The sequence below is a fragment of the Corvus brachyrhynchos genome, unplaced genomic scaffold (genome assembly GCF_000691975.1).
Source record: "Corvus brachyrhynchos isolate BGI_N302 unplaced genomic scaffold, ASM69197v1 scaffold258, whole genome shotgun sequence".
Lineage (NCBI taxonomy): Eukaryota > Metazoa > Chordata > Aves > Passeriformes > Corvidae > Corvus > Corvus brachyrhynchos.
The window spans coordinates 4398287-4424844 of record NW_008240122.1 but is presented as its reverse complement, the minus strand read 5'-3'; the positions used below and the strand labels follow the sequence as shown (position 1 = coordinate 4424844).

At 38.3% G+C, this 26558-nt stretch overlaps 1 protein-coding gene across 2 annotated transcripts in view; it reads right to left on the bottom strand.

Annotated features, from left to right (window-relative positions):
* PRKCE (protein kinase C epsilon) overlaps positions 1-26558 on the bottom strand; it is a 283601-nt gene that overhangs the window by 182824 nt on the left and 74219 nt on the right. For both annotated transcript variants that reach the window (XM_008641713.2, XM_017744864.1), the window contains exon 2: positions 1650-1713. In XM_008641713.2, the coding sequence (XP_008639935.1) occupies positions 1650-1713 (64 nt within the window). The remainder of the gene's footprint in view (positions 1-1649; positions 1714-26558) is intronic.

Genomic DNA, 26558 nt, shown 5'->3' with positions numbered 1-26558 from the left:
ATACTTCTACACAACACTTTCCCACAGTTATTTAATTGCATGGGAAAGCTCTAAACATGTACAAGTTCTATTGCATTTTGTAAGTGCACCAACCTCTCTAAATTTCTACCAAATACACCTCAAGTAAACCCTCTTGGTCTTCCTGAGGGCTTCCCATAAGTATTTCATAAACTGTCTTCCCTCACTGGCCTGTTTCCATTTGAGTTCCCCTCCAATGCTACCTGTAGCAACACAAATTTCTTTCCAAGCACCTTTCGAGTGTCACCATTTGGGTAATGCACCACATAATAAAGGACACATTAGGATAGCCATTTTTTACTCTCCTCTGGAAAAAGTTAGAGAGTTTTAAACAACTTTGGAAGAACCACATAACACCATTCTTCCTGCCCTTTGACAGTCTGACACACCTGAATGGATCTTGGGATGAAATAGTAACAGTAGGCTCACCTGGGTATCAATTAGCTATCAGTGGAAGGCTGGAAGAACATCTACCTGCCCTGTGACAGAATCACACCAATGCCTTTAACCATATTTCAGTTGATCACTGTCATGCCAGTCAGAAAGATATGTGGAAACTACTATTTAATTGATATTTTCTTCAATATGCAGGAAGAAAAAAGGTAAAGCATATCTTATGTGGGTACAAAAAAGAGGCTATAAGATAAAGTTTAAATAGTAGTTTCCTTTGTTTTTAAAATTCAGGATTTATAACAATATGTGCTTTTGCAAGCTACTGCTAGTAGCTGGTCAGAGTGCAGCAATTCATTACAAAGAACAGAAAGATAAACATGCTCTTCCGCTGTTTCTCCACTGTGCCAGGCAAAATAATTTCATTTCATAGCATTTTTGGTTTCAGCTCCTGTCAGGGTTCATGTGAATCTTCTTTATGTACTGTGAATTGACGATAACCTCATTTAACTGAACTCTATGAGCTTCTGGGGGAAGCTGATCAAAGCTGATTGCTGGACATAATTTAAGGTAATCAATCACGTAGGACATTTCGGCAGATCAGGCTGTCACCAAGTGCATGACTAAGACATACAGATTTGCTTCTTCATAAATTCTCTTATTCCTACCATATATCACTTGACTGTTTAAAGTAAGCAGCAGAAAATTATTTTTAGAATTTTTCTTAAGAATGTAATAAATACTTCTCTTCCATATTTGGCACTTTTGCCAGCATGTAAGTGGTGTGTCATAAAAATGAAAATACCTCATGTAATTACAACATTTCAGTCATTACTTTACTTGAAAAAGAAAGTATTTAGTGGAAAAATACCAACTATTAGAATAATTTAAAAAGCAAATAAACTCCTGTCCCTCATCTTTGACACCTTATCCTTTCTACCTACATAATGGTTAGCATTCTTTCAAAAATTAAAGAACTTGGAAGTTTCCTCTGGAATTAGTACTACTAAAATATGGTAATTCCATTACTGTCCTTTTAGCTGGTATTGTTACCATTAGTGATTAACAGGGTAAGATGAAGTCCAACTGCTTATTGACTCAAAGGCAGAGATCAAAATGCGTTCATTTTAACTTGAGCTTTTAAGAGGACATCAGCACACACCTCTTCTACTATTTTCACTGCAGAGACCCTTGGAAATTTCATTCATGGAAGAGTAAGATAAAATATTTAAAGTCCCTACCTTCACCTGATGATCCTGAAAGGTCTATGATGACATACACTCTCCCTTCTGGCTCCAAGTCAATCTGTAATCAAGAAGAGAAAAAGAAAAAAAGAAAAAAACAAACTTAGAACGGCTCCCAAAGCAAGTGACTGCACATCAGGAAACACGAAGTTTCCAAACTTCACATAGCCAAGGTGTAGGCAGGACACATTCACTACCAACAGTCTCCTTTTGCAAAGAGATGTTGAGGACCCTGCACCTTCACTGGAATAAAAAAGAAGTGTGGACGCTTGGAAAGTTTGAGCTCAGTGAATTTTACATATCAAATATGTAATGTACTGTTCTGACATACGTTAGCACCACTATTTTCAAGGAAGTTAAAAAGTGCTGCTACAATTGAGTAACTTTTTTTACTGTAATGTATACTGAGCCCGGATATGCAAATGTGGAAAACAACACTGTGACAGCAAGACAGATCAGCTCTGGTCACAGAATGGGGGAAATGAACACACACAGCTCATACAGCCGGCTAACACGTGTTTATAATACTCCTTTTGTATCCCCACTGGGAGAAAGAAATGCATGCTTTATCCTCCTTTTCTGAAACACAAAATTTGTTTATTTCTGCACCATTCTGCTAGATTTTAAGGAGTCTTTGCCCATGTGGAGATCACTTTCACTCAGCATGAAATACAGGTGCTCAGTATCAAGCTGCTGTACTTCCAAGATTTCACAGGCTATGGGAATAAGCTTTGGTAAGTTTAGGCACCACAATGAAGAGCTTATTACAGGTCTTCCTGTATTTTATCACAAGTTTCACCAGCAAATCTAAATATTGCTGGATTTTGAGTATCTTAATGGGACACAAGAAATTAAAAACTATTTTTGCTGCAACACACCTCTCAAAAATTAAACTGTAACTAAAACATTTTGTTATCAGTAGCTTGTACTGTGACATAGCAGTTGTCACATGATTTCAGAGACTGAGTGATGTGACATTGTGTTCATTAATACCATATTTTCAACCTATTTTAGTAGGAAAACCACACAGATAAAATTGCAAGGGCCCTTGTCTGCCAGGACCTGTCCTGCGTCCCACTGCTCCAGATGGGACTGGGTGGTCAAGGAAGCACCAGGGCAGCCCCAGCCTGTCCATCAGACCCATCGCTGGGAATGGGGGCAGCCCAGGGCCGGACCCAGGCAGGGATGTGTGCTCTTCTCTCACAGCAAAACCCCCAGAACTTGCCCAATGCTTCTGGTACTCTGAGGCAACCAGTCACAGAGGTTGTGGCTGGGAACAGGCGCTCTCTCCTCCCTCCTCATCGCAGCCTCCTCTCCCTCCACACCTCCTGCTCTGCCACAGCAGGGGAAGGTGGCCTTGCCTCCCCTGTGCCAGCAAACAACACTGAGCTGACCCCGTCCTGTCACAAGGGACATCAGGGTACAGCACTAGGCCAGCAGGAGGTGAGAACTGGGAGATCACCAATTCACCCTAATAACTTGAGAGACCAACCTGTAGGTCTTCACAAATTAGCAAGTAAATGAGGAAGGGGACACCAGAACACCGGGCTACGCCAGGCTTTGCTGGCCTACATTCAGTGGGCAGCCCTATGGGGCCACCTGTTTTGTCTCCAGGTTTCTCTCATCACCCGAGAGGACTTTACAGGAGAGGCTTTTTCTCATCTTTTGGGGCATGGTTGCTGAATGCATCAGGATGATGCAAGCTCCTCCTCCCACTGACCACCTCCTCACAGAGATGCTTCTCTGTCCTTCAAGACAAGGCTGGGAGAGGAGCTCACAGGTCCAGTTGATGTCATCGGACCAACAGATCAAGAAAATTATCTCAGCAGCTGTATTGTAAATAGACCAGGCAGGAAACAGTGTTAGCAAGGCCAGGGGTTACTCAAGGGAGAGGAAAATGAAAGTGTGGTTGTCTGTTTTTTTACAAGTAATAGTGTTGAATATTCAAAAAATACATTTTTAACAATTTCTGAATTGGCAGCATTGAGTTTTGTCGGGGAGTTTTTTGGGGGATTTTGGCTTTTTGTGTTTTGTTTTAAATAAAGCTGCTGATCTTCAAATACTGCTCCTCTCTCCCTTTGCCATTTTTAAATAAGAAAAATATTAGAAGATCAGAGGCACAGGTGCATGAATAGCTTTGATGTCTATGCTGAGGGAGGCTTTTGAAAAACTGCTATAGCACTCAACAGATGGCTGTATTAAAGACAGACATGTCTAATGCTGTGTTTGTATCAGCACTATACACTGTTTGGTTAAGCTTTCAGTGAAATACTTTATGCAGTTCAAATCCCAGCGTGCATGCAAACACATAAACCCCCAACACCATCCCCACAGAAGAATCAGGCATCTGGACGAGTTACTGACCAGCAGCACAAAATATCTGTTCTGCCCCTTTAATTACAACCAGCATTGGAAGCAACTCAGGAAAAAGACTGGAGGCCTGAAACCAAGTTTCCATTACCCAGCAAGTGGACTGTTTCAATTTACATTTTATTGGAAATGATGCTCAGCGATTTTGAATTGGAAATTTTGCTGATGCTCTAAGAAAAATGAACTATTTATAAAAGGAAGTCTCTTCTACAAAGACATCATGTTTCAGTCTTCATATGTTCTAATACCAATAAGAATGAAACGGACATATTTTTAGATTTATAAAACACTCACATTTCATTTCAGTGAGTACTTGCACTGACAGTCTTATCAGTCATAGGAATTAGTACTTGTGCCAGAAGCCAGCAGCTCAGCTATCTCAGCTGACTCTACATATGCAATGAACACCATAACAAAAACAGAATCCCCTAGACTGATAGGAACCCTTCTTTTCATCTCAGGTCTTTCATGTATCAAGCCAAACAGAGAAAAAAAAAGACTGATTCAATCTTAATTACTCATTAAAAATGTCTAATTTAATGCCTAGAAACATAATGGCATAAATACCTCCAAAATAGACTACTAGAATATGCATGCTTTTTCTTTTCAATCTGTGCATTAAACTATGCTTAGACTCTGCAATGTCATTTTATAAATAAGTAACAAAAGATGCATACAGCAAAATCTAAAGTTCCCATGCATTTTTCACCGAATGCCATGGAAGTGAAATATCCCTAGACACACGTAACCAGAAACAGAATGACTGGCCAAATTCAGCTGAATAGAACAGACATCCTTGAATGCACTGGAAATAGTCTGGTCACGGCAATTCTGATTCCGACCCTTCTCCTTGACTAAAAATACTTCTCTCTGAATGCAGCCTAGCTTTTATACATGCAGAGAGAACTTATGAGGAGACATCTAAAAAGATGTTACTGTTCAAAAGGACAACAGGGAACAAGGCAAGATGCAAACTAAGGATGGGACAGAGGAGTTGATACAAGAGCAGCTTTGCTGTAAGCAAAATATGTACCTTGCACATATACATCACATTTTCCACATGCAGCAAAAAATGGAACAACTATCACAGAGCAAAATCTTTGATCACCAAAACTTTTATCCTGTTAGTGACCCATGCTATTGCTGTGACTTTTGTTGAAACAGAGTTTTAGCGTATGCAAGTAACATTAATTAAAAAGGTAATTTAAACAACTTCTATATTGTTCAAATAACAACATGTGGCAGCATATTGAGATGAGTACAATCATTGCAGGAAAGCAGCACAGATCATCAAGAACTCCAGGCCTGAATAAAACCTATTAGTAGCCTGTTTCAGGGAACAAAAGGCAACCATCCATAAAACCAGACATACTTTCAGAGGAAAACCCATGTTGAAACCAAGGCCAAGCTTCAGCATATTGAAGGCATTTATATAGTTTCACAGTCATTAATGGATTTTATTTTCAACACCCTTCTGATACAGTTCCCCATCTGCAAAATGGGATACTCCCAAAGGCACAAGCGAGACTAAATGACTTTCTGGCAAGTCATACAAGAAGTCTACGGTTAAACAAGAACTGAGCTCTGGTCTCTGGAGGCCCAGACTACTCACTGGACCATTCCTCCTATTCCTCAGTTAAGCTTCACTTTGTCAAACAACACACATTCTGTCTTCCAGCAGTATCAAACACTACCAAGAACTTTTTTTTCTCTTTTTTAGACAGCTTTAATGGGTACATATCCAGGAGGCAATTTCTTTTCTTTTCCATTCAGATAATATTCATCAGTAAAAAAAATACCAAACAAAGTATGCAGAAATATTTCTCTGCAGCATTTTCAATGGATCACAATTCTTGGGTAACTCTGGACTAATGCAAAATTTACTCAAACTATGCAGAAAATTGTGAAAATGGTCCAGCTTTTCGTCGTGGTTTGCTTTTTGCAAGTTTTTAACTCCTAAGTGTTCTGAAAAAACTGAGCCCTAAGCTCAGCTAGAAGTTCATCATTTTCCTCCTCTCAGGTGTAAGACATTAATTCCCCCCCTAAAAGTGTGAAACTTGGACAGAATTCTCTTAGACCAAGATTTTCTAAGGAAACCAAACACTCTCTCTAATCTTAAAAGGATGAGAAAGATTAGAATATGCTATGGAAATACTTGTGTTGCACTGATGCTTCGTATTTGAATATGAGTTAGATTTTATGTGCAGCCTGAATAATTCCATCAGCATTTGGGGGTGTTCTTTTCATTCCATTTAAAAGCATCAGCACAGATTTTGCATGCTCTATGGCACAAAGTGAGACCTATTGTAAGCAAATGACAAACTGTTGTCTGCAGTGGCTCAGTGTCCCACTGCCATAGGGTTTCCTTTGATCATAACAGAGTCCATCAGCCACCTATGTTCCAACACAAGGACATCACCTGAGATTTCGTGCACTGTACTCATTTAAAAGCCAAGTTGTCTCAAGAGAAATTTAAGGACAGTCATTGACATGAATCCAGATCTAAAATAAAAAATGAGTAGACAAATGCATTTCTCATAACTGAACTTCCTAACGGCACAAAAGTTGAGTAAGTTTTACTCTGATCTTCCTTAGCTAGACAGAATATGAAACACGGCAAAACCCCTTCAAACCAAAAGCTGTTAAGGATTTTGGCAACAGTATAAACCTAAATGGACTGTATAAGCCACAGAAACAGAAAGAAATAAATCATAAAACCTGCTTTGCACCTCTTCTTGTGATGTTCTAGGATTATCTGATATTTGGGTAGCTTAAAGCCTAAACCTCCAAGCACATGATCTGTCACTGCAGATGGTTATTTGATTCATGTCAGACCTGGGAAGTCAGTATGTTTTAACCCTTCCTGAGTGCAGCATAACAAAGTTTCTTGTTGAACACACAGCTTCTCTCTGAAGAAGGAGGGAAGAGGTTGTGCTTTAAGTGCTGATAGCTGCAAAGGCTGAAGGGGGGGTGGTTTTTCTGTGCGCTGTTTTCAGAGGTATTTATCAATTTTGGTAAATATTATTTCCATGAAAATGCATATGAAAATCAGAACAGTTATAATCTAATAGAAAATGACTGGAAAATCTGTGCTGGTCTTTTGTTCTTTGGCCACAAGATTTTTCTGCTTCCATTTAAATAGCTAATAGAGCACATATTTTAAATTATTTAATAGAAAATAAAACATTAACATTGATGTTTTTCAATATAGCCAAAATGACTGCAGCCCAAGTAATTTTAAAACTTTCAAACCCACCATGATTATTGGAACAGAAGCAAACTCTTGACCAAAGGAACAGCCAGAGGTATGATTAAACTTGCCAACTTACCCCAGCATTTACATCTGAATCCCTATCAAGCCCAACTGAAATGAACAGGTTTGCAATAAGCTCCATAAGGCCAGCAAAATAGCTGAGCAAATATTATTTATTAATAGTATCTGAAAATTAAGAATTTCACGTTACATCATTAATTACATGAGTAAACTTGACTTTCAAAATAAATTACCCAGAAAACATAGTGAGAAAACTTCCCCAGACTCTCCATTTACCTCTGTGATGTTTTTCATCCCACCAGCCGCTTGCTCTTCTGGCAAAGGCGGCAGGAAAATTTGGAGTCAGTGCACTGCTCCATTGTTCACAAATCTGCCTTTCATTATGAATGTTACGTATTTGATTATTATAATTAGAGAGAAACGCAACACAGCTTGCCCCATTGTAATTGACCACAATGATATACATAAAGGTTCAGAAATTTTGGCCACAGGGGATTCTATCAATTATTTACTCAGACTGAAAAGTCAACAAAAAAAAAAAAAAAAAAAAAAAAAATCAAACATCTTGCATGACCCTACAGAAAACATCAAACACTTTGCAGTGCCAGACACATACACTGACATAATACAGAACAGCAGCAGGCAGGGAGAAACAAGATTCAGCTGAAATAACCACTGAACGACACCAATTCTAAACCAAGAATCCTTCCATCATTTAATAAAGCATATACTGATACTCAGCTGTGGTGTCCTGAATCACATGTGATTTGACCTTGGTGTTCTATGATCTGCTGTGCCCAAGGCCTCCGAGACACCAAAGGACGAGCACTTTTGAATGAGCAGCGACACATGCACGTGTGTTTGAGCACAAGCACATCTGCACTGTCAGAAGTAGTGTACTCATTTTTATGTATTAAAAGGACAAACAACTCTTACAGACCACTGTGCTGAGCCTAGGGTGTGCAGGGCTCATTTTCTAGTAGAATCCAGAAAGTGAACCTGGGAAGCTGGCTCTATTTACATGTAACAGACAGCAGAGCACTACGAATGACTGCAAAGGCATTGAGCAGCACAACCACAGAAGGGTCACTGCATGAAACCAAGTTTCTGACTATGATCTGAAGCAAGGAAGAGATCATCTTTACTTCTTTGAAAGCTTCAGGGAGTGGAGAGTATGTACAAGGTATTACCTATTACTACAGTATTTAAGTGTTATATGGCAAACTGTTTAGGGTTTCTAAACACCTACAATCACAATTCATGACAAAGGGAAATAAATCAATGAGAGAGAAATCTCTTCATGAGCAGAAGAATAAATCAATGACCTTAAGAGATAAGGCTGCCTAGACTAACCATTCCAGGCATTCTGCATGTGAACAGGTCCACAGAAACTCACTAGCACGAGTGTTTCAGACACAAGTGTGTGCTATTTGTTGGTTCATTTAACCCAGTACAGTTAATCTGATGATGCAAATGTGTCCCATTATTAAGCCTTATGAAGACAGGGGAATAAGCCAAAGTTATGTAGTATTTTTTCACTGCACTAAAACTGTATCTACACTAGAAATGGAGGTGGCATTATTTTAGCAATGGTAATGAAGATAAAATACAAGGAACCTACACAAGCCCAAAGACAACGTGAAGTACAATGTGTAAGAGCTAGTTAGGCTGAGCAACGCCCAACTAGACTCTGAGTGAACAGACAGTAAAACCCCCTACTGAACAAAAGCCTGCATAAAGCCATTCTCTTGAAACATCTGCTAAATGTATTTCAAGAAAGAAAAGAAACTCTTCAGAGCAAAAGCACTTTCCCAAACAGATGGTTATTTGATTTAAGAATAAGGGAATTGCATTGTGTGGTAAGATCTGACCTGTAATTTCATCACAACGCTTTTCAAATGTATTTCTTAATGCACTAGTGCAGTGGCACTCTCCAAACCACAGGGAAATAATTAACTGTCACAAAGTATTTAAAACATGTTTGTTGTCTTGGCTTATGGGCATTTTTTAAAGTCATGCTACAGAACTGCAACCAGAAGGGAGGTTACCTATACACCCAGCAATAAAACACTGAACAGGGAGTCAGGGCTGCTAGCACATAGTGGTTAGCCAATTACTACATGTCAAAAACTGATAAAGGCCCTCATATTACCTTACTACAGCACAATTTCAGACAACCACATGCTCATATGCTGAAGCCAAACTCATAGGTGGCACATTTGTTCAGTCTCAGAAATCCCCTAAATGTGATGATATTTGGAGTTTTTCCTAAATTACTTTAACCAGATATTTGGAGTTTCTCCTAAATTACAATAATATTTCCTCTGAGTAGACAACTTTTCAATGCTTTGCACAACCACCATGAAATATGTGTCTATATAAAAGTAAGTACATGAATTGACTCATCGTTTTCCTGGCCACACAAAACCGTTTTGGTGGACTGCATACTTTTTTCCTTAATTCCTTAAGTATTTTCCATATTTCCTCACATCCTTTAAGCAAGAATTTCTGCCTGAAGACTTACAGATTAAGATACCAAAGCAATGCTACCTATTTCCTATAAATATTTGTCAAAACACTCCTTGCACTCTCCTCCCGCCAGGTGTACTCTGGGAACTCAAGGTGGTATATAGTAGGCAATATCCACATAGCATTTCTGTACAAAGAATAAAGGAAATAACTGTGCTGATTTTTAGACCTCAAATCAGGGATATTAACAGCTGAAAGATCCAAGACTTTGGTGTAACATATTCATTTTTTGTGTATTAGGTATAAATAAAAATCCTTGCTAAACAAGGTAAAATAGTCTCCAAAGACAGGACATAAATAAGTCCTAGGAAATGGTGATATTAGATGACGTTAAGTTGCCCTTCAGTTTTGCACCTGTTAATCCTATTCTAGGCCTCTGTAAGGAAAAAAAAAAACCCAACACAACCCAAGAAAACCCCCCACAACCAAAAAAACCCCAAAACCTGCAAAAAAAAGACAACTCTGGAACTTGCCTATGAATCAAGTATATTTCAAAACAAAGGTCAGGAACATCAATGACACCTGGTATGAGTAAAGCTTTCATCTGACTTAGAGAGAAGATCTTCCCAGATATTGGAAAATAAATATACCTTACACGAACCCTCAGCCCAAACTAGGCAGACACTTCAGTATTAGTCTCAGACCCTTCCCACAAGAGGGTCACATTTTCAGTCTCTCAAACACTACTGTGCAATACCTGTTGGGAACTTTTGAGAGAGGTCCAACTGGACTTACAGTCTTCAATGAGCCAGTCTTCAATAAGCCAAGAATGCAGCAGGGAACTGAATCCACTTCAGTTCAGCTCTAGCTCAGGCTCAGTTGTAAGTAGAGCTGTGCTGGCTTTGTTTCAGCTAGCAACAAAACTCACATCTAGGTTTTGTTCCAATTAAAAACCCCCCAGCATTAAAACAACCACTACTGTTTATGAGTGTGAGTTCATTTCAGCTCCCCGGGAAGAAAGTTGAAAGGCCTTTCTTATCTGGAAGGCAAGCATGTTAAATGTACTCTCCATCTGCATTCACGACAGAAATTAATCCTCCATTAGGAAGTAAACAGCTTGAGTCAATATGCTGCAAATGGACAAACTGTACTTCAATGACACTTGCTGGAACTTTTAAGTAGCTTGTTGATGTGCAACACCAGCATCGGCTGCAAGCCAGAGTGCATCAGCAGAGAGAAATAAAACTCGGTTGGGCGAATTTTTACTCTTCTCTCTTGCCAATTTGATTTAGATATGAATGAGGTTCCCTCTCCCCACAACCCTCAACTAAAGTGGCTGAAACTACAGAATATGCAATTAAGATAGCCCTGGAGGTGTGCCCAGAGGTGCCTTTGATCTCAGTAACTGCCTATGAATTACTAAGGTTCTTTCCCTCAAATTTCCAGAAAATGAACAATATCTGGTTTTAAGAAACACCTCTAGAAGCTATAAAGACTTTCCTGAAAATTCCCCAGTATTCCAGCTACTCCTCTATCTGTGCAAAACTGGACTTTTAACATGACAACACCCCTGACCTCCTTTGCAGTTTACCTTAGTGTACCTTTCATGAAATTTGGCTGGTAATCAACTTGTCAGCACTGAGCCACCACACACAGTGACTGACTTGAGGTTTTGTTTCAAGTCTCAGCTTGGCACCCAAAGCCAAAGAAGAAGGTCACAGGGCTGGACTCTTTGACCTAGCCAGATGGTCAAACTGCTCCGAGGCAGTGCCAAAGAGGGGCAGCTCCGTGGACTGCCACCAGGCAAGAAACAAAAAACACTACTTCAAGAGGGCAGAATTAAAGAAAGCTGTAGAAATAAAATAATACAGGGTTTGAAACATCTTCAATTAAAAGCCACACGTGAATGAGAAGGATAAAGGATGTATGGAAGAAGACAATCACGGGAATATGCAGAGACAAAAATTATATATACAGTTCAGAAGTGGCATCAAGTTGTCATAAGGAAACAAAAGGAAGTAAAATAATATTTCAAGAACAAAGCTAAGCTAAAATTACTCTAAAAAATATTCTAACAGTTTTCTTTTAGAAATATTAACCTCTTTTAACCTCCTCTTTAAATCTGAGAATGCTATCTCAGCTGTCGTGCTATGCCAGAAGACACAGCTTCATCCCAAACATAAGGGATTTTTAAAACATAAGTTTTTAAAAAGTAAAAAAGAAGTTTAAAACAGTTTTTAAATTAAGACACCAAAACCATACTGACTTAAGAGGTTTTATTATTCATCCAGGGAGTTGAAAGCTTGTCATTTGTTAACATAAGATGCCTCTGTTAATTTATCCTTGTAACTGATAATTTTCAGTAACTTAAGTGCAATTTTAAAAAATGTGTCTCCTACTTTCCCGTTCAGGTTCACTAAAGATACATCTCTATTTTCAAGGAAAGAAACTGAAAAGCAAAAAGGGAGTAGTTACCTTATGGAATCATCTAAATTTGGGTTAGAAAGGAGAGGAGATTGCAAAAATATCATAAAAACATTTGTTTCCCAGTTAAAAAAAATTCCTCCACCAAACACAAAGATGAAAGCTTCACAAAGAATACACAAGCTTCAAAAATTACAAATTAATGTTCTTCTGCTGGGTTATGAATATGGAAGAAAAAAGTATGTTCTACACAAATATTCTCCATGTCCTTTCACATATGCATCTGTAGCTTGAGTTTCTTTACAACAAACACTGACATTACAATAAACAAACACTGCATGATACACAACCCACAATGGTTATACAGAATTGGCATCAAGTATTTAAACAAAAGCATCCTTTCTGGAAATATCTCTCCTACTTACAGCCTGCCAAGAACTGCATTGATTCAGAGACTTTGATCAAGTTAAGTTCTAAAGAAATTTGAAAGCAGAAAAAAGAATTTAAGAAAATAAAATACAAGCTTCTTGCAAAACTATCTTTGCTCTTTTTTTTTTTTTTAAATCTTCCTAAATGCTTGTTCAGCTTAGAATGAAAGCCTTCATTTTGCCCTCCCACTCTGTGGCACACGCAAGTGCAAACAGGTTACACAAACTGGCTGCTGTGCAGGTAAGTTCATCCTTTCCTATACTGAGCACGTGCAGGATCCATAGGGCAGGTTTAAGTAAGGATGTCTGTAACAGCGTGGGAACTGAATGCATCTCTCAAATCTCAGTTCAGTGTCTAAACAGAAAGATCATTCCTGCTTTCTAAGGGAAAAGATAGTTTCTAATATCTTGTAATAAATAAGCATTTTGCCAGTAAATGTGGCAGTTTCAAGCACACAAAATTATTCATATTAGGTATGTTCAATCATGCAATCTCCCCCCAAAAAAGTAAATTCAAGAATAGCATCAAAATATTTAAGTTTCTTGAACAACTACCCAGAATCAGTAAAAAATGCATCAAAAATTTGAAAGAAAATGTAACCCCCAATGCTATCTTATGCACCTTTCTAAAAAAAATTGCCAGAGGAACTAACCTATTCATTTCTGTAAGAAAAGATCACTAAGACATTCCCTATTTGGTTCCACTTTTCCCCTTATTTAAAAAGTACCATGATAAGATCTTTACATACCATTTAACAATGTTGAGTGGTTTTTTCCAACATAGTTTTTGTGTTGCTCTGATGATATTTTATCCTCTGTTTAATCATCAGATTAGAAAGATTAATGAAGCTAATTCTGTTAACAAAATGGCTATCCTGAGAACTACAATTATCTGTGATTCACTTGGACTTCCTCTGCAGCTTTAGCCATAACAAACCCCGAGCAACTCCAAGACTCCTAGGATGCCAGCTACAAAACACTTTGTTAAAAGAGCAGCTAAACAGAAAACTGATACAGTCCATTCTACCCATGTTTAAATGCAAAAAAGAAAAACAAATAAAATAAAATTGAGTAGCTTTATATACCTTTATACATACTGCCAGGCAACCTATATTGCATGAAACAGATAGACCAGAATGCAACATCTTGAATACAGAGATTACAGAAAACAAAATGGCAAAAATAGCCACTACTATTATTATGGTTCCTGAAAAGTTAGATGGCACAGTCCACCAGCCAGAAGTGGCACACCAGGAATAGATATATCTTCAAAACTCCCTAAGAAAAAAACATGTTCCGGTGCATGTGGCATTAAGTGGCATTTTTCTTTAGCACTTATTTTCATTTACTGCAGTGCTTTAAACAGAATTACATGTGGAGTTCTCACATGGTAGATATGAATTTTACATGAAAGATTCCTGTTAAACTTCTTTAAAATTTCACTCTTTCAGACATCCAGAAAATTTTCCAGTATTTCCTGGATTTAAGAAAAAAAAATTTTAAAAAAACCAAAAAAAATCCACCCTGAGACTTAGTCTTTCTTGTCTTGTAGGGATTTGGATGTTCCACTTTTAGTCCATCAGGAAACAGGAAGCGCAGAGTCATTTACGGTTCTGTTCTTTGAAAAAAAAAGATTATAATTCAAACCCTTCAAACTCTTTTGGGGGGGGAGGGGAGGGGAGTTGGGTTTCTTCTTTTTTTTTTTTTTTTCCCTTTTTTTTTTCATTTATGAATACAAGGGCATTCACTACTCAGGTTTGAGTAATTTCTTTGCAAGAGCTCAGGTAAGATTTCATAGAGCCAGATAGTAAAAACTCCTGGAACTTGGCTCAAGGTAGCTGAATAATTCTTGTTCATTTAGCTCTTAAAATTTAGTTCCAACTGCATAAGAACCATCCAGTTCTGCTAATGGAAGCCACAGCATGCTGCCCACTTACTCTGGTATCGAACCAAGTAAGTAGGGCAAGGCTAACACCTGTCTTCCAAGAAAGGCTTTCAGTCTTTTCTGGAAATGTCTAGGGATGAAGTATCTGCTACATCCTTTGCCAACTGGTGTCATTAGTTTATCAGTTTAATGTGAAAGAAAATACGTGCTATGCTGCCCATTTTAATCTGTCTGGGTAGCCCTCAGTTCCTGTTTTACCCTTTTGAGATTAAAAAGCTCTTTCTTTTTTGAATGGTACTTTACATACCCAAATTAAGTAACCTCCCATTGTTCTTTTTATTTAAAGCAAACCAGTGAGCTCAGAGCCTCTCCCTGTAAAGAATTTTCTCCAATATGTGAATGCTTTCAGAAATCCTAGTGTGAGCTCTGGTATTGACTTGCTGGGTCACCCTGGGCAACAAACTTTATTCACCATCCATGTGCCTATTTCACCTTCTAATATTAGTCTTATTTAGAGTACAAATTCTAAAAAGTTCAGGCTCTTTTTAACACATTTGTGCAATTAGGCCCTCATATTTTTACCAATATGTACACTGGAGTTTGCAGGTTCTAAGCATGCTGCCATATTGATAACCTGAACTGCTAAATCAACTAGGAGCCATCAACCATTAGTGTAGTGTATTGATAGCCCCGCACATAGATCTGCTATGGTGCACCTATCTCTTCCCACAAAGCAGGGAACCTTATCACCTGATTTACAAAAAAATTTCCATTGGGGGTTTACAGCACGAGGCAATTCCAATTCCACACAGAGAGGGCAGAGAAAGGTCTTGAAGCAGGTCTATCTGGCCTTCAGTACACTTCTTTTTGCTCAATTCCAACCAGTTTTTAAAATGTCGACCTCCCATAATCCTCCCATGTGCAGCCTACAGAAGAAGGAGGAATAATTTCACACCTGGGGGAAGTGTCATGAAAAATCTGTCAGCTGTAAGAAGGGTGGAGGCAGGCAGGATAGGCTTCCTCAGGAATGTATCTAAGTTTTGGATACTCTTGTTCCTCATTCCTCCATGGCTGGCCTACAATTTTCGTAAGCATTATCCCACACAGCTTGCAGAAATCTCTGCCTTGGACAACCCTATAATCAAAACTTAGTTGTATCCAGGCTTGTTTCAAAACTCTCAGAGCACTCTTATCTGAGAAAAACTCAACAGGTGATCTGAAATGCGAACTAAATACTTAGATTTTTCTAAAAAAGTATAGAAACAGTTCCCAAAGATCTTCTTGAGCACAGTGACAGCACTAGTCCCTTTACTCCAGAGACCTCAAGGACAGAAGAGGCTGTGGGGGTTTGGGGGGGTGGAGGTGGGGGAAGAAAGGGAGGGTGGTGGTTGTTTGGTTTTGAGTGATTTTGTTTTGCCCCCCTTCCCTGTCTTTTTACTGCAGTGTATTTTCCTGGCTAGTAATTGAGATGAAAATGATTAATGCACAAATATGACCATGTTAACCATCTGGAACCCCCCTTTAAGTAAGGCTTTTTTGGGGAATCCAATAGATGTTCATGATGTCTGTAATATTCCAGAGTATGAGAGTTGGACTGTTTCCATTCCTGATCCTCTGACCCTGTCCAATCTGTTGCTTGTGGCTCAGTCAAATATGTTACATTTTACCTTTTCCTAGGAATCTACACAGCTTCTCTTTTGGGTTGTTTCAGATTTTGCTCTCTGCAAAGCAGCCAAATTTAAAAGTGCCTTCAATTTATCCCGTTTCCAAACCACTCCCACATCAAGGAGAAAGGCTTCCTCTCTAAAAATTCAATGTACATATATACATGTATGTAGGATAATAAAGTTGCTAACTATTGAATTTAGAGATGCAGCAGAATCCAGTAATGGTGAAAGGATGGCAATGTTAGCATTCTCAAATAGTACCTGGCATTCAGCCACGAAGATGTGACTAATTCTCAGGAACCTGGTCATTTTTCTTATACTGTCCTTAGAAAAAAATAAAAATGAGAGATTATGCAACTTTGGAACTGTGTTCAGAACTAAAGCAATTTACCAGCAATTTCCATACACCTGAGGAATTGCTGGGGAAAAAAATGCAAAAGTTGATTTACTGTTAAAATTTCTTTAAAGTCATTGGTTAACCTAATTTTTATTTTTTATTTTTTGAAAACCTAATAAAAATTAGGTTAAATCTGAACCATGACCTGTTGTCATTTTCATCTTAGGTAATTTCAAAAGAATATCTGGGAGTTTTTTTGGAAAACCATGAGCAGTCACAACAGTATACCAGGTATTTTAGAAATACTTTAATGGCAGTTTTTTCCACTTCAGGACAGAGCTGAACACTGAACTCTGGTGTTGAGGAGAGCTGTCACCCCTGAGACAGCCAGGATCCCACAGGCATCCAGGTGACATCTCTAAAACAGGTACACCCCAAAACACTCTACAAGCAAGCAGAAGGCACAACCTGGCAGCCAAACTGCACTCTGCTGATGCTCCTCACCCCCTGAGCCCTTCACTCTTCAGCAAATTGTAGAATTTAACATAGACAATGTCAGCTTTTCTGACTGCTACCACAGATTTACCACAATGCAAGGGAACTCTTTACTTCACTTTGTTCTCACTGCTTGAACAATATCAAAGGAAGGAACTGGACCTCTCTGACTCAGCAAAGTGTAAACTTATGACCAGACTAGTTTACTTGAATTTATTTTGTTACCATTTAAATGGGATGAGGTTTCCATCCTCCTCTCAAATTCTGTTATAAAATAAGCAGTGAAAACCACAAGCAGCAGCAAACATGGTAGCATTAAAAACAACAGAGAGACACACCAGTGCTTTGACTCCACAGGCACGTTGCACAGATCTCACAAGCCCGAACAGGCAATTTGGCAAGAAAAAACAATATTGGAATGAAAGACAATACACACAAAAATGCAGTTTGCAGCATTTTGAGAACTGACATTTTATCTACAGAACCATCAGTTCTCAAGGATTTTTTTCAGGTACAAAATTAACTGACAATGGATGAATCAATATTTCATTCAGAATTATTTTCATAATGGGTGGCTTTGATTTTATAACCATGAACCAAGGCACATTTTAAAAACATGATTCTGTATTAGTTACATGCTGGAAATTACAGTTAATTCTGAGAGTTCAAGAAACAGCAGCTCATTCTGGGACTCACAGTCCAATTAACTTATATTAGAGCAACAACTACTTCAGATACCTCCTACTCTGACTCTTGAATTCCTGTTTCGTGGTAGCTTTTTATAGAAATTTGAGCAGTTATTTGAAAAGGTATTTTTATACCAAAATATTTCAGCTACTAAGCATAAAATATATTAAAATTTAATTATCACGATGCATTTGTTATTTTCTATAAAATTATTGAATACCACACTTTCTGAGAGCTTTAAATCACTGTTATTTCTGCACCATGTCAATAATAGTATTTTTTTTATGGAGTAATTAAATAATAGTGTTTTGTTTATGGAGTAATTAAGAATGGCAACACAAAATAAATACAAGCATGGCTTCCTTCTCCTATGGCTAAGCAAGCAGAGCGCACATCAAACCAAACCGTATGCTTAACTCTCACCCATGTATCCCCATTGTACTTCCCCGTACAAGAATCAGGATAACCACTGAGTTCGCACTGCAAAAATTTCTATAAAGACTCAAGTTTAAAGGCAGCGTAAGAGCTGTTGTGAGGGATCACACACTGGAACACTGGCAGCTTATGGCACTGTTGCCCTCCACACAAAGGTGACTGCAAACCTCCATCAGGGAAGGGAAAACTGAAAGCTACTGAAGCTCTCACTCTGTAGACAGCAGGTCCTCCCAGGGAGCTTTGAGGTATTACTTGAAACAGAAAGACGGTTTTGGAGAACACAGCAACAGCAGTGGGCTTACTCGGCTGCAGTCTGGAAGTGATGACTGAATCAATCTTTAGTAATAAAGCAACTTAACTTCAAAGATATTTCAAAGATAATGAGCTGTCCAAAGCCTACCTAACTACCAAACTTCCCAGTGACTGCAGTTTGTATCAGACTGCTGCCAGTGACTCTGGCTCTCTCGTGGATAGCTCTAGCAAACCAAAGTTCAAAAAGCATCCCAATAATGTCTGGGCTTGGTCATCCAAAGGTTCAAAAAAAAAACCTGAAAAAAAAAAAATCTGTCAGACCTCAAGGCTCCATGTTTACTAGAAACATATTTGGGGAGAGACAGAATGAAATTAAATCCTGACACAGTATTTTATTTCTATCTCCTAAATCATCTCCCTCTCATGACCACTTCTACTGCTACAGAAATGCTCCACAAAAAGAGATGCAGCTGATAAAAGCAGAATGAAAGACTGGCTTACTTCAGAAAAGGACATTTGGTCTCTTTGAGAACTCAGACACACATAACAGGAAAAGCATCTAGTTATAAATCTCAGAGTTACTCTCCTTGGAAACACCTGGCACTACAGATACAGATACAAGCGTGCCCATGCTTTTCTTCTGTCTTATTCCACTATTTGTGGTGCACTGACTTTACCAAGTGTCACTAAACAGATGACACAAAAATAAAGATGCCCATGCAATGATAGTAAGGGATACTTTCATCCCTCAGGTTTATTACAAACCACACATACCATCTCGGGAATGTCGCATCAGAAGAATACAGAGTAGGTTTCGAAAGAGGGGAACTTCAGAAGGAAAGCTGAATGAAGTCCTATTTTAAGCTTGACAACAGAATCTTTAATTTTGTTCCAATGCTGCCAGGCTGAGATCTGTCAGGAACAAACACACAATACTTTTCCTTTTAAATTTTATTAGTTTTATCAAACTCTATAAAGGAAGGTCTCAGCAGACCTGTGTTCGAGCGTGGCATTCCAAACCTAAGGCTCAATCAATTCTTTACTCCTTCCACAGTTGCATGCCTCATACAAATGCTGACAATAAAATACCTTGGAGCTAAAAATGAATTGACATACTAATACGAATTCTGTAGAGCAGGTTAAAAGTGAGGATTTCTACTTTCTGCTTGAAGAAAGCAAGATACTGAGCAGAGATAAAAGCTGTGGTTTGTACAAACTGTATAACCTGCCTTCAAGTCCATAAATCTCTATCTGAAAAATTAATCCAGTTTTAGCTTATGGAAATTAATCCAGATTTAGCTTATATTTCCTACTTTAAAAACAGTGCACACAAACATGATTTTTTTAAATTCCTCTAAGTTAGATAAATATAAATAAAGCTCCCACATAGAATAATTCAGAAATCATTTCCAAGGTGGAAAAACACTGTTATTTTGTGGGAGAATAAGGACTGAAGAAGGCGAAACCACTCAAACGAGCATGTAGCAGTAACATCCCACTTTGCTGTTATTTTCAGTTTTGCTCCCTTCTTGGAAATGTTTGAACATTAAGGGTAAAATAATTAACCCTTAACTTCCGTGCCTACAAGAAGCAGCTTTGCACACTGAATCACAAAACTTTAACAGTGTGTTACTAGCTCAGCGTTATCTGGGACCCAAAATGTGCCCAGAGGTGTTCAGAGACTACCTTTGCAACCTGCACACAGGGCAGAAAGGACTTCAAGTTGTGTTATTCTCACAGCACAAGAGCAAATTCATGGAGGACAGAGGATGAGCAAATGAAAATAAGTAACACAGATGGAAAAAAATACTACTCCCTACAACTTCAAAGGACAGAGGAATATGGAACACGATGCGCAAGCCAAGCGCCATTCCCAATACACAAAATTCCTGAAACTAGAGATTTTTTTCTTCTTTGCACCTTCAGTTGTGGCACATTTTTGCTGTTTGCCATCATATAACGTCTATGCAATCTACCTGATATTTATAAGCTTGGTACTATTATAAAATCCTTCTAAACTTTGGACTCTAAGCACACAAAAACATTACATCATCCATTAAGCCTCTCTTAAAAGAGTTCAGTCTTGATGTACCTACTAAAACCACATTAGAAACGAATTAAGATGCAAATCTGCTTGAGCCTTATTTGGCAGATGTAGGACTAAAAAGCTGGCACTGCAGCCTCTGTACCCATTGCATTCCTTAATTTCTGAGCTTCAGATAAGCAAAGAATTTTGCACGGCTGTGTTACAAGTCAGAAGATTCAAGGAAGATGTCAAGAATTTTTCCGATGTTATTGTTGAAGAGACATAAAACTAAGGCACTTGAAAATGGAATAAAATAAATAACATGAAGCAATGCTTGCCTTCCCTCAGGAGAAGGCTGTTGAGGAGTCTCCTATTACATGAAACGAACCCTCTGCAAACTTTTACAGGAACGACATTATTTGATTCTTTCTACAGAAACTTGTTACATTTCCTGGCCTACCAAAATAGAGCCTGGTATACACCAAGTCTTTGATTTATACACCTGGAGCTGAGAATGCTCCCTTTACAAGAAGCCTGGTTCTCCCTAGGTTGCATGTTCTTTCTTGATGAATTGCCATGGAATTACCTATTGCTTTTGGGAACATCTGTTATTGTTCCACCTCTCAGAATCGCACGCACATCCACTTCTAGTTGCCACATACATGGAAAGTTTTGAAACTTCTCTGTTCAGAGCATTTGTTAGGAAGAAAAAAGGAAACGAAATCTTGCAAATATTATAATCACGCTTTGTCTTTGATATTGTTATAAGCTATCTACAAAAAAGAGAAAGAAAATTCCTTCCAAGACTATCATGGGGAGTAAAAATATATGAAAGAGAAAGAGCAGTACTTTGGGCATAGAGTGATCTCATAGGGTCTTACATCCCATATTAATTAATCTGAATTTGAGTGCAGATTCAACTGCTGAATTAATTCCGGCTGTTTCCACACAAGCTGAGTAATTCTGTGTTTAAATGTTACAGTCCCCGGTTGAGCAGCAACTTGAAAAAAAAACTTAACAAGAGGTAGACTTTATATGGAAAAAACATTTCTTTATAAAGAAATCAACTCAAGTTATCTAGTCAACCAAGTTTTTTAAACATTTCACATGCTCCTTTATCACAGACTGAATAAACCTCTCAACGTTATTTTAAAAGTAAACAAGTGTCTTGAACTGTCATTTTTTTACCTATAGTACACAATCATAAATTGTCATTACCAGCTATACAAAATAGTCATCCTAAAAATCTAAAAATTTTTCAAAGAAATTTATGTTGTTTGTAGTAAAAAGAAAAGGGAAGTAGGAATTTTTAAAAGGCCACATTATACGAAACCTTCTCTCCTACTACCACTTCTCACCATAAAACACAGATCCTCATGTGAGTTTTGAGACTAGCTGAAGACTCACAGAGGCAGAATATTTGACAAAGACTGTTCCAAATGACAAGAGCTGCAAAACACACACAATAGATCACCAGCTGGAAAAGACAAACTTCATTTAAGACCATCATATCAGAAGACAGTACCTAACATGCTACTCATGCACACCCTTCAACTACTAGCATGCTTGGATAAAGAAAAATAAAAATATTGTCACCCATAGGCATCTACCTACCAACTGATTTATCTACATTTGGACAACTTTCACTTGAAATTAACTGATTTCAATTTAATTTGATGAGGCTAGATTTCCAAAACAAAACTTGAGGAATCAAGCACTCAGCGTCTCCTGGATTATGCCTCCAAATCCTCCACACACCTTTGAAAAAAAAAAAATAAATGCAAACCAGCACTTGAGTACCTGGGCCAGGAATATTGACCTTGTCATAAGCTGACTCAGATGTTTGCAGTACCAAGTCCAACTCTGCTGCCAACAATCCTTTCAGCTCAGTAGAGTGGCTCCAGCAAAACACTGCAAGACAATGTAGGCTCTCAACAAGAGTAATGAATTGCTATTTTTGCAGCAGTAATTCTGAAGGGTGCCAGTGAGAACTCTGAGCCCATACAGCAGCTCCAGGATAAAAGATCCACCTCCTATTCTGGAGAACTTCAAGGGATAACAATCTGGTTTGGCATTCCAGATACACACTTTTGTTCCTTTCCTTGGAAATCATTCACAAGTTTCTGTTGCTTTGTTTCCTCAGGTTTTCAGTATAAGGATTTATTAACTCCCACTGATGAATTAGTGGATTTTGATTTTAGACATGGCATGAGAAAACAAACAGGAAATCTGGGAGAGAAAAAATCTGTAGAATATGTACCTTATCTTAAAAAGAAACAGGAGAAATTATTATACACTTCTTACCAGGAAAATCAAAAGGTACTCAAACCAAAACATAAGATACTGGTTTTCTCCCCTGTTCTCTTTTGAGGACCAAATTCATAGCATATTAAGAGTGCAAATCTATTTTACTACTTCCCTGCTTAATTGGCTTCAACCACTTGCACTACTGTTTTACCATCATGCTCAAGCCTGTTAAAACTGTGAAACTAAAATGCTCTGTGATTTCAGCTGAAGAAAGCTTGTAACACCATACTCAGCAACACTTCTAAACTTGCAATCAGACTTTCCTGAGCTGAATGATAGCTGGTACCAGGGAAGACAACAGAAGAAATACAGGGGATAGACATGTGCATGAGAGGGTTCGTAAAGAAAGCACCTCCCTGTAACCTCACAGGCCCTGCACACCATCTGTGGGGTGCATGTGCACACACACAGAGCACACTCCTCCCACCCTCCCATGCAGAACAATTGCTTTTCTGATGGTAGGAAGTTTCCTCACCAAGAGCCTTTCTGCCAGAGCAGAGCTTACATCTGGCCTGATTTAAGTCTGGTTACACTGGGAGGACCGAGGTATAATTCCAGGAAAACTAGGAAAAGTACGTATTTATACCAGTATGAACAGAGCTGAAGGTAGCATGAACACCATCAGCAGTATGCAAATGTAGGAATGGACACACACATCCCAGATTTCTTACTCTCACCAGGACTCATCACTCAAGGGCCATTACTAGTAAGGAGCCTGTCCTTTCCTACCCATCTCTACAACCTGCAGAGGCTCTCCAACTAAAAAGCATTTGTTCCATTTTTATCTCTCAAGGAAGTCCAGCAGGATTTCTGAACATGCTGAGACAGCTTCTTAAAGACTCCCTGCTTTAAGAAGCAAACATATGCAGCAAGCAGACTACGTGTGTCCCAGAAAATAACTGCTGACATCTATTTCATTTTATGAATAAATATTAATGTGAGCCATTTGATAATAAGCCTTGTTACATGACTAACCAAAAACCCTCACAAACTTCCAGTTTGTTCTGTGTCCAATACCAAACTCCAGAGTGCTCTCAGTGTTTTAGTTTTAAAATCTTGACTAAGATCCCACTTTCCCCATAGCTTAGGAACAACAATTACGAGTAGATAAAAAAACTCACTTGCATATTATCAACAGAACAGCAATTGCTAAAGACAAAAAGAAATCTTTCACAACTTTCTAATATTTTTTCCAAATTCTAATTTATCACCATGATTCACAACAAAGAATATTTGGAGCATTACATGAGCTTTTGAAGAATGGTTAAGTAATGCCATCTTCTTCATAAATCCTCATGTGTCTGTCATGTCCTGGGCCAATAAGTAATGGAAAATGTTAAGGGAGTAGGAAAAAAATAGCTGAACATAAAAAACCCAAGGAAAACTACCAAATTGAACAAGCTTCATGAGCCTCCCTTAGTTCCTTCCCTAATTGACCCAAAATACTAATCAGAGAGATGAAACAAGGATACTATCTTTTTACAGTGATGCAATGCTCCTATGCATTTCAAAATTTGCAAGAGCCTTGTTTACATTTGTAAATTTGTCTTTGCACAACAGCTTTGTGCTGTGTCCTTCATCCTTCACCCACGTGGCTCTTTGACAGGAGGTTTTCCCGGCTTCACTGGATGACAAAGGGTTAAAAGAGGTTTTGAGAGCAGTTGGCTGATTTTTTGATGTTCTCCAGCAGCCTGAACAAACAGGAAGCCCGGAAATGAGTGATAATTGTTAAATAAGAGCTCTTAAAACACCTGCTTAGCTCCAACTGCTAACTATTAAACCATTACAGCAAGTTAAAAACAAAATCCCCCCGAGAGATTTCCACCTGCTTTCCCCATCTATTTTCTTAATTTATACAATAAGACATTCAGAAACACCCAGTGGAGCTGGAAGCATGACCCCCTCCATCAGCAAGCACAACCTGGAAGGCCACCTCACTCAAACATCTTCCCAAGGTGATATGGACACTCACATCCCTTTGCTTTTCAGAGAAATGTACATTTTTAGTCAACCTGGTGTTTCTGAAGCTTCCACACAAAGATTTTTGGGTTTTTTTTCCCCCAAATATGACTGTCTGTACTTCTTTCCTGGAGCTAAATCTGTAGAGCCATTCACCCACCATTGTGAGAAAGCGGTTTTGCAGGAGTAGGCCATTTTGTAAGGCAATTAAAAAAGAAGGAAAGGATTTTCAGGTCCAAGCTGGAAAGGCGTGGACCTTCCCTGCCATTAAACTTGGTAGTAAGGCTTTCTGCATTGTTAAATTCAGGAATACTGGCAGAATTACAACTACTTAGCTTTTTAACCCCTGCAAAATTCAAAACAAAACAAGCCCACCAACAACTTACACAGAAAAAGCAGTCATTAACAAAAGTATGGCTTCTTTGGATAAAGGCTTATGAGCATGACACAAAAATCATAGCCTTTTGGATTGGTGCCATGAGTGTTACCTCCATGCTCTCTGGCCTCTTTTTAGGGCAGTGCCTTTTCTGAGAAGGTTACTCATGGCCTTTGATAATGGTCTTGCATTCCATTGATGATTCTATTCCATGAAATCCATTATTCTTGAAAGAGAAGGAAAATTCTTCATGATTTACATGTCTGTATATATCTTGTTTCCTAAATAACCGTAGCGAGCCAATTCTGAGGATTAAGAAAAAAGTTATCCTCCCAAATTTCAAATAAATAAACAGATAGATAAGTTGGAAGCTAAGGGAAAAGGCAGCAGTTCATCCAATTTAAAGATTATTTGCAAATCTGTTAAAAAAATTCTCAACACTTATCTTATTTGAAACAAATACACTCTCCATACACACAAGGTTGTTTGCCACAAGCAGAAGTCAGATTTTTTGTAATTATATTGGTTTTCCACGAAAAAAAGAGCTACAATTCAAATTTCCCTTCTTCATTGACAACCAAACTTACAGAGACAAAGTGGAATAGAAAGCAGCAGATGACTAAAGAAAATCGTAAGCAGCTCATCAGAACCTGACCATCAGTAGCATGTGCTTCTAAATCACCTTGGTAACAATGACAATTCAAATTGTTATCCATTGCCCCTTGTTATGGAAATTAATTATTTAGAACATTTCTGGTTACATTTAAACTTCCATGACAGTCACTTTTTAGAAAGTTATAAACCGGTAACTTTTCAGTAACATTACTCAATATTTGACTTAAAAGTTAGAATTTAAAGTACATTTATTTTTGAAAAGAAAATCATGTTACCACAGCAACTTGGAAACAATTTATTAAACATTTGTGCTATTAGCCTAAACAGAACAACTTAAACTACAGCTCCCATCCAAAAACCTGTTGGCCCTGTCAAAGGTCAACGTGAGACTAACACATCCAAGACTTACCCTTCCCAGAAGCAAAATAACTGAAAGCTTTTCTAGTTTTAGTTTCATATACTTTGTCCCACCCAAAGCAAATTAAACAGAGGTAACCGGAACAGTTCTAATCTACAAACACAGAACAGTATAAAATTTATAAATGTATTACTACCTACTTAATTTCTTCAGTAAAATGAGTTTTACTTTAAAATCCCAAATTTTCTCCCACGGTTTTGTTTAATCCTTCCCATCCATGAACATCTGAGCAGAAATCAGATTTAAGAAGAAAACACGTGGAATAGAGAACTCCAAAATCAGTGGTCTAAAAACACATTCAATTCCACATGCCACCGCGGAAAACCAAACATTTTGGTTCAATCCCAACAAGCCAGCCCTTGGAACGCCCAGCAACACCCAACCGCTGCGCTGGGCGCTGCTTTCCGCAGGCTGACATGGGGCAGAGAGCCTCGGACACAAAAGACGCAGGAGAAGTTGTTAACGCCGTCTGTGAACGCTCT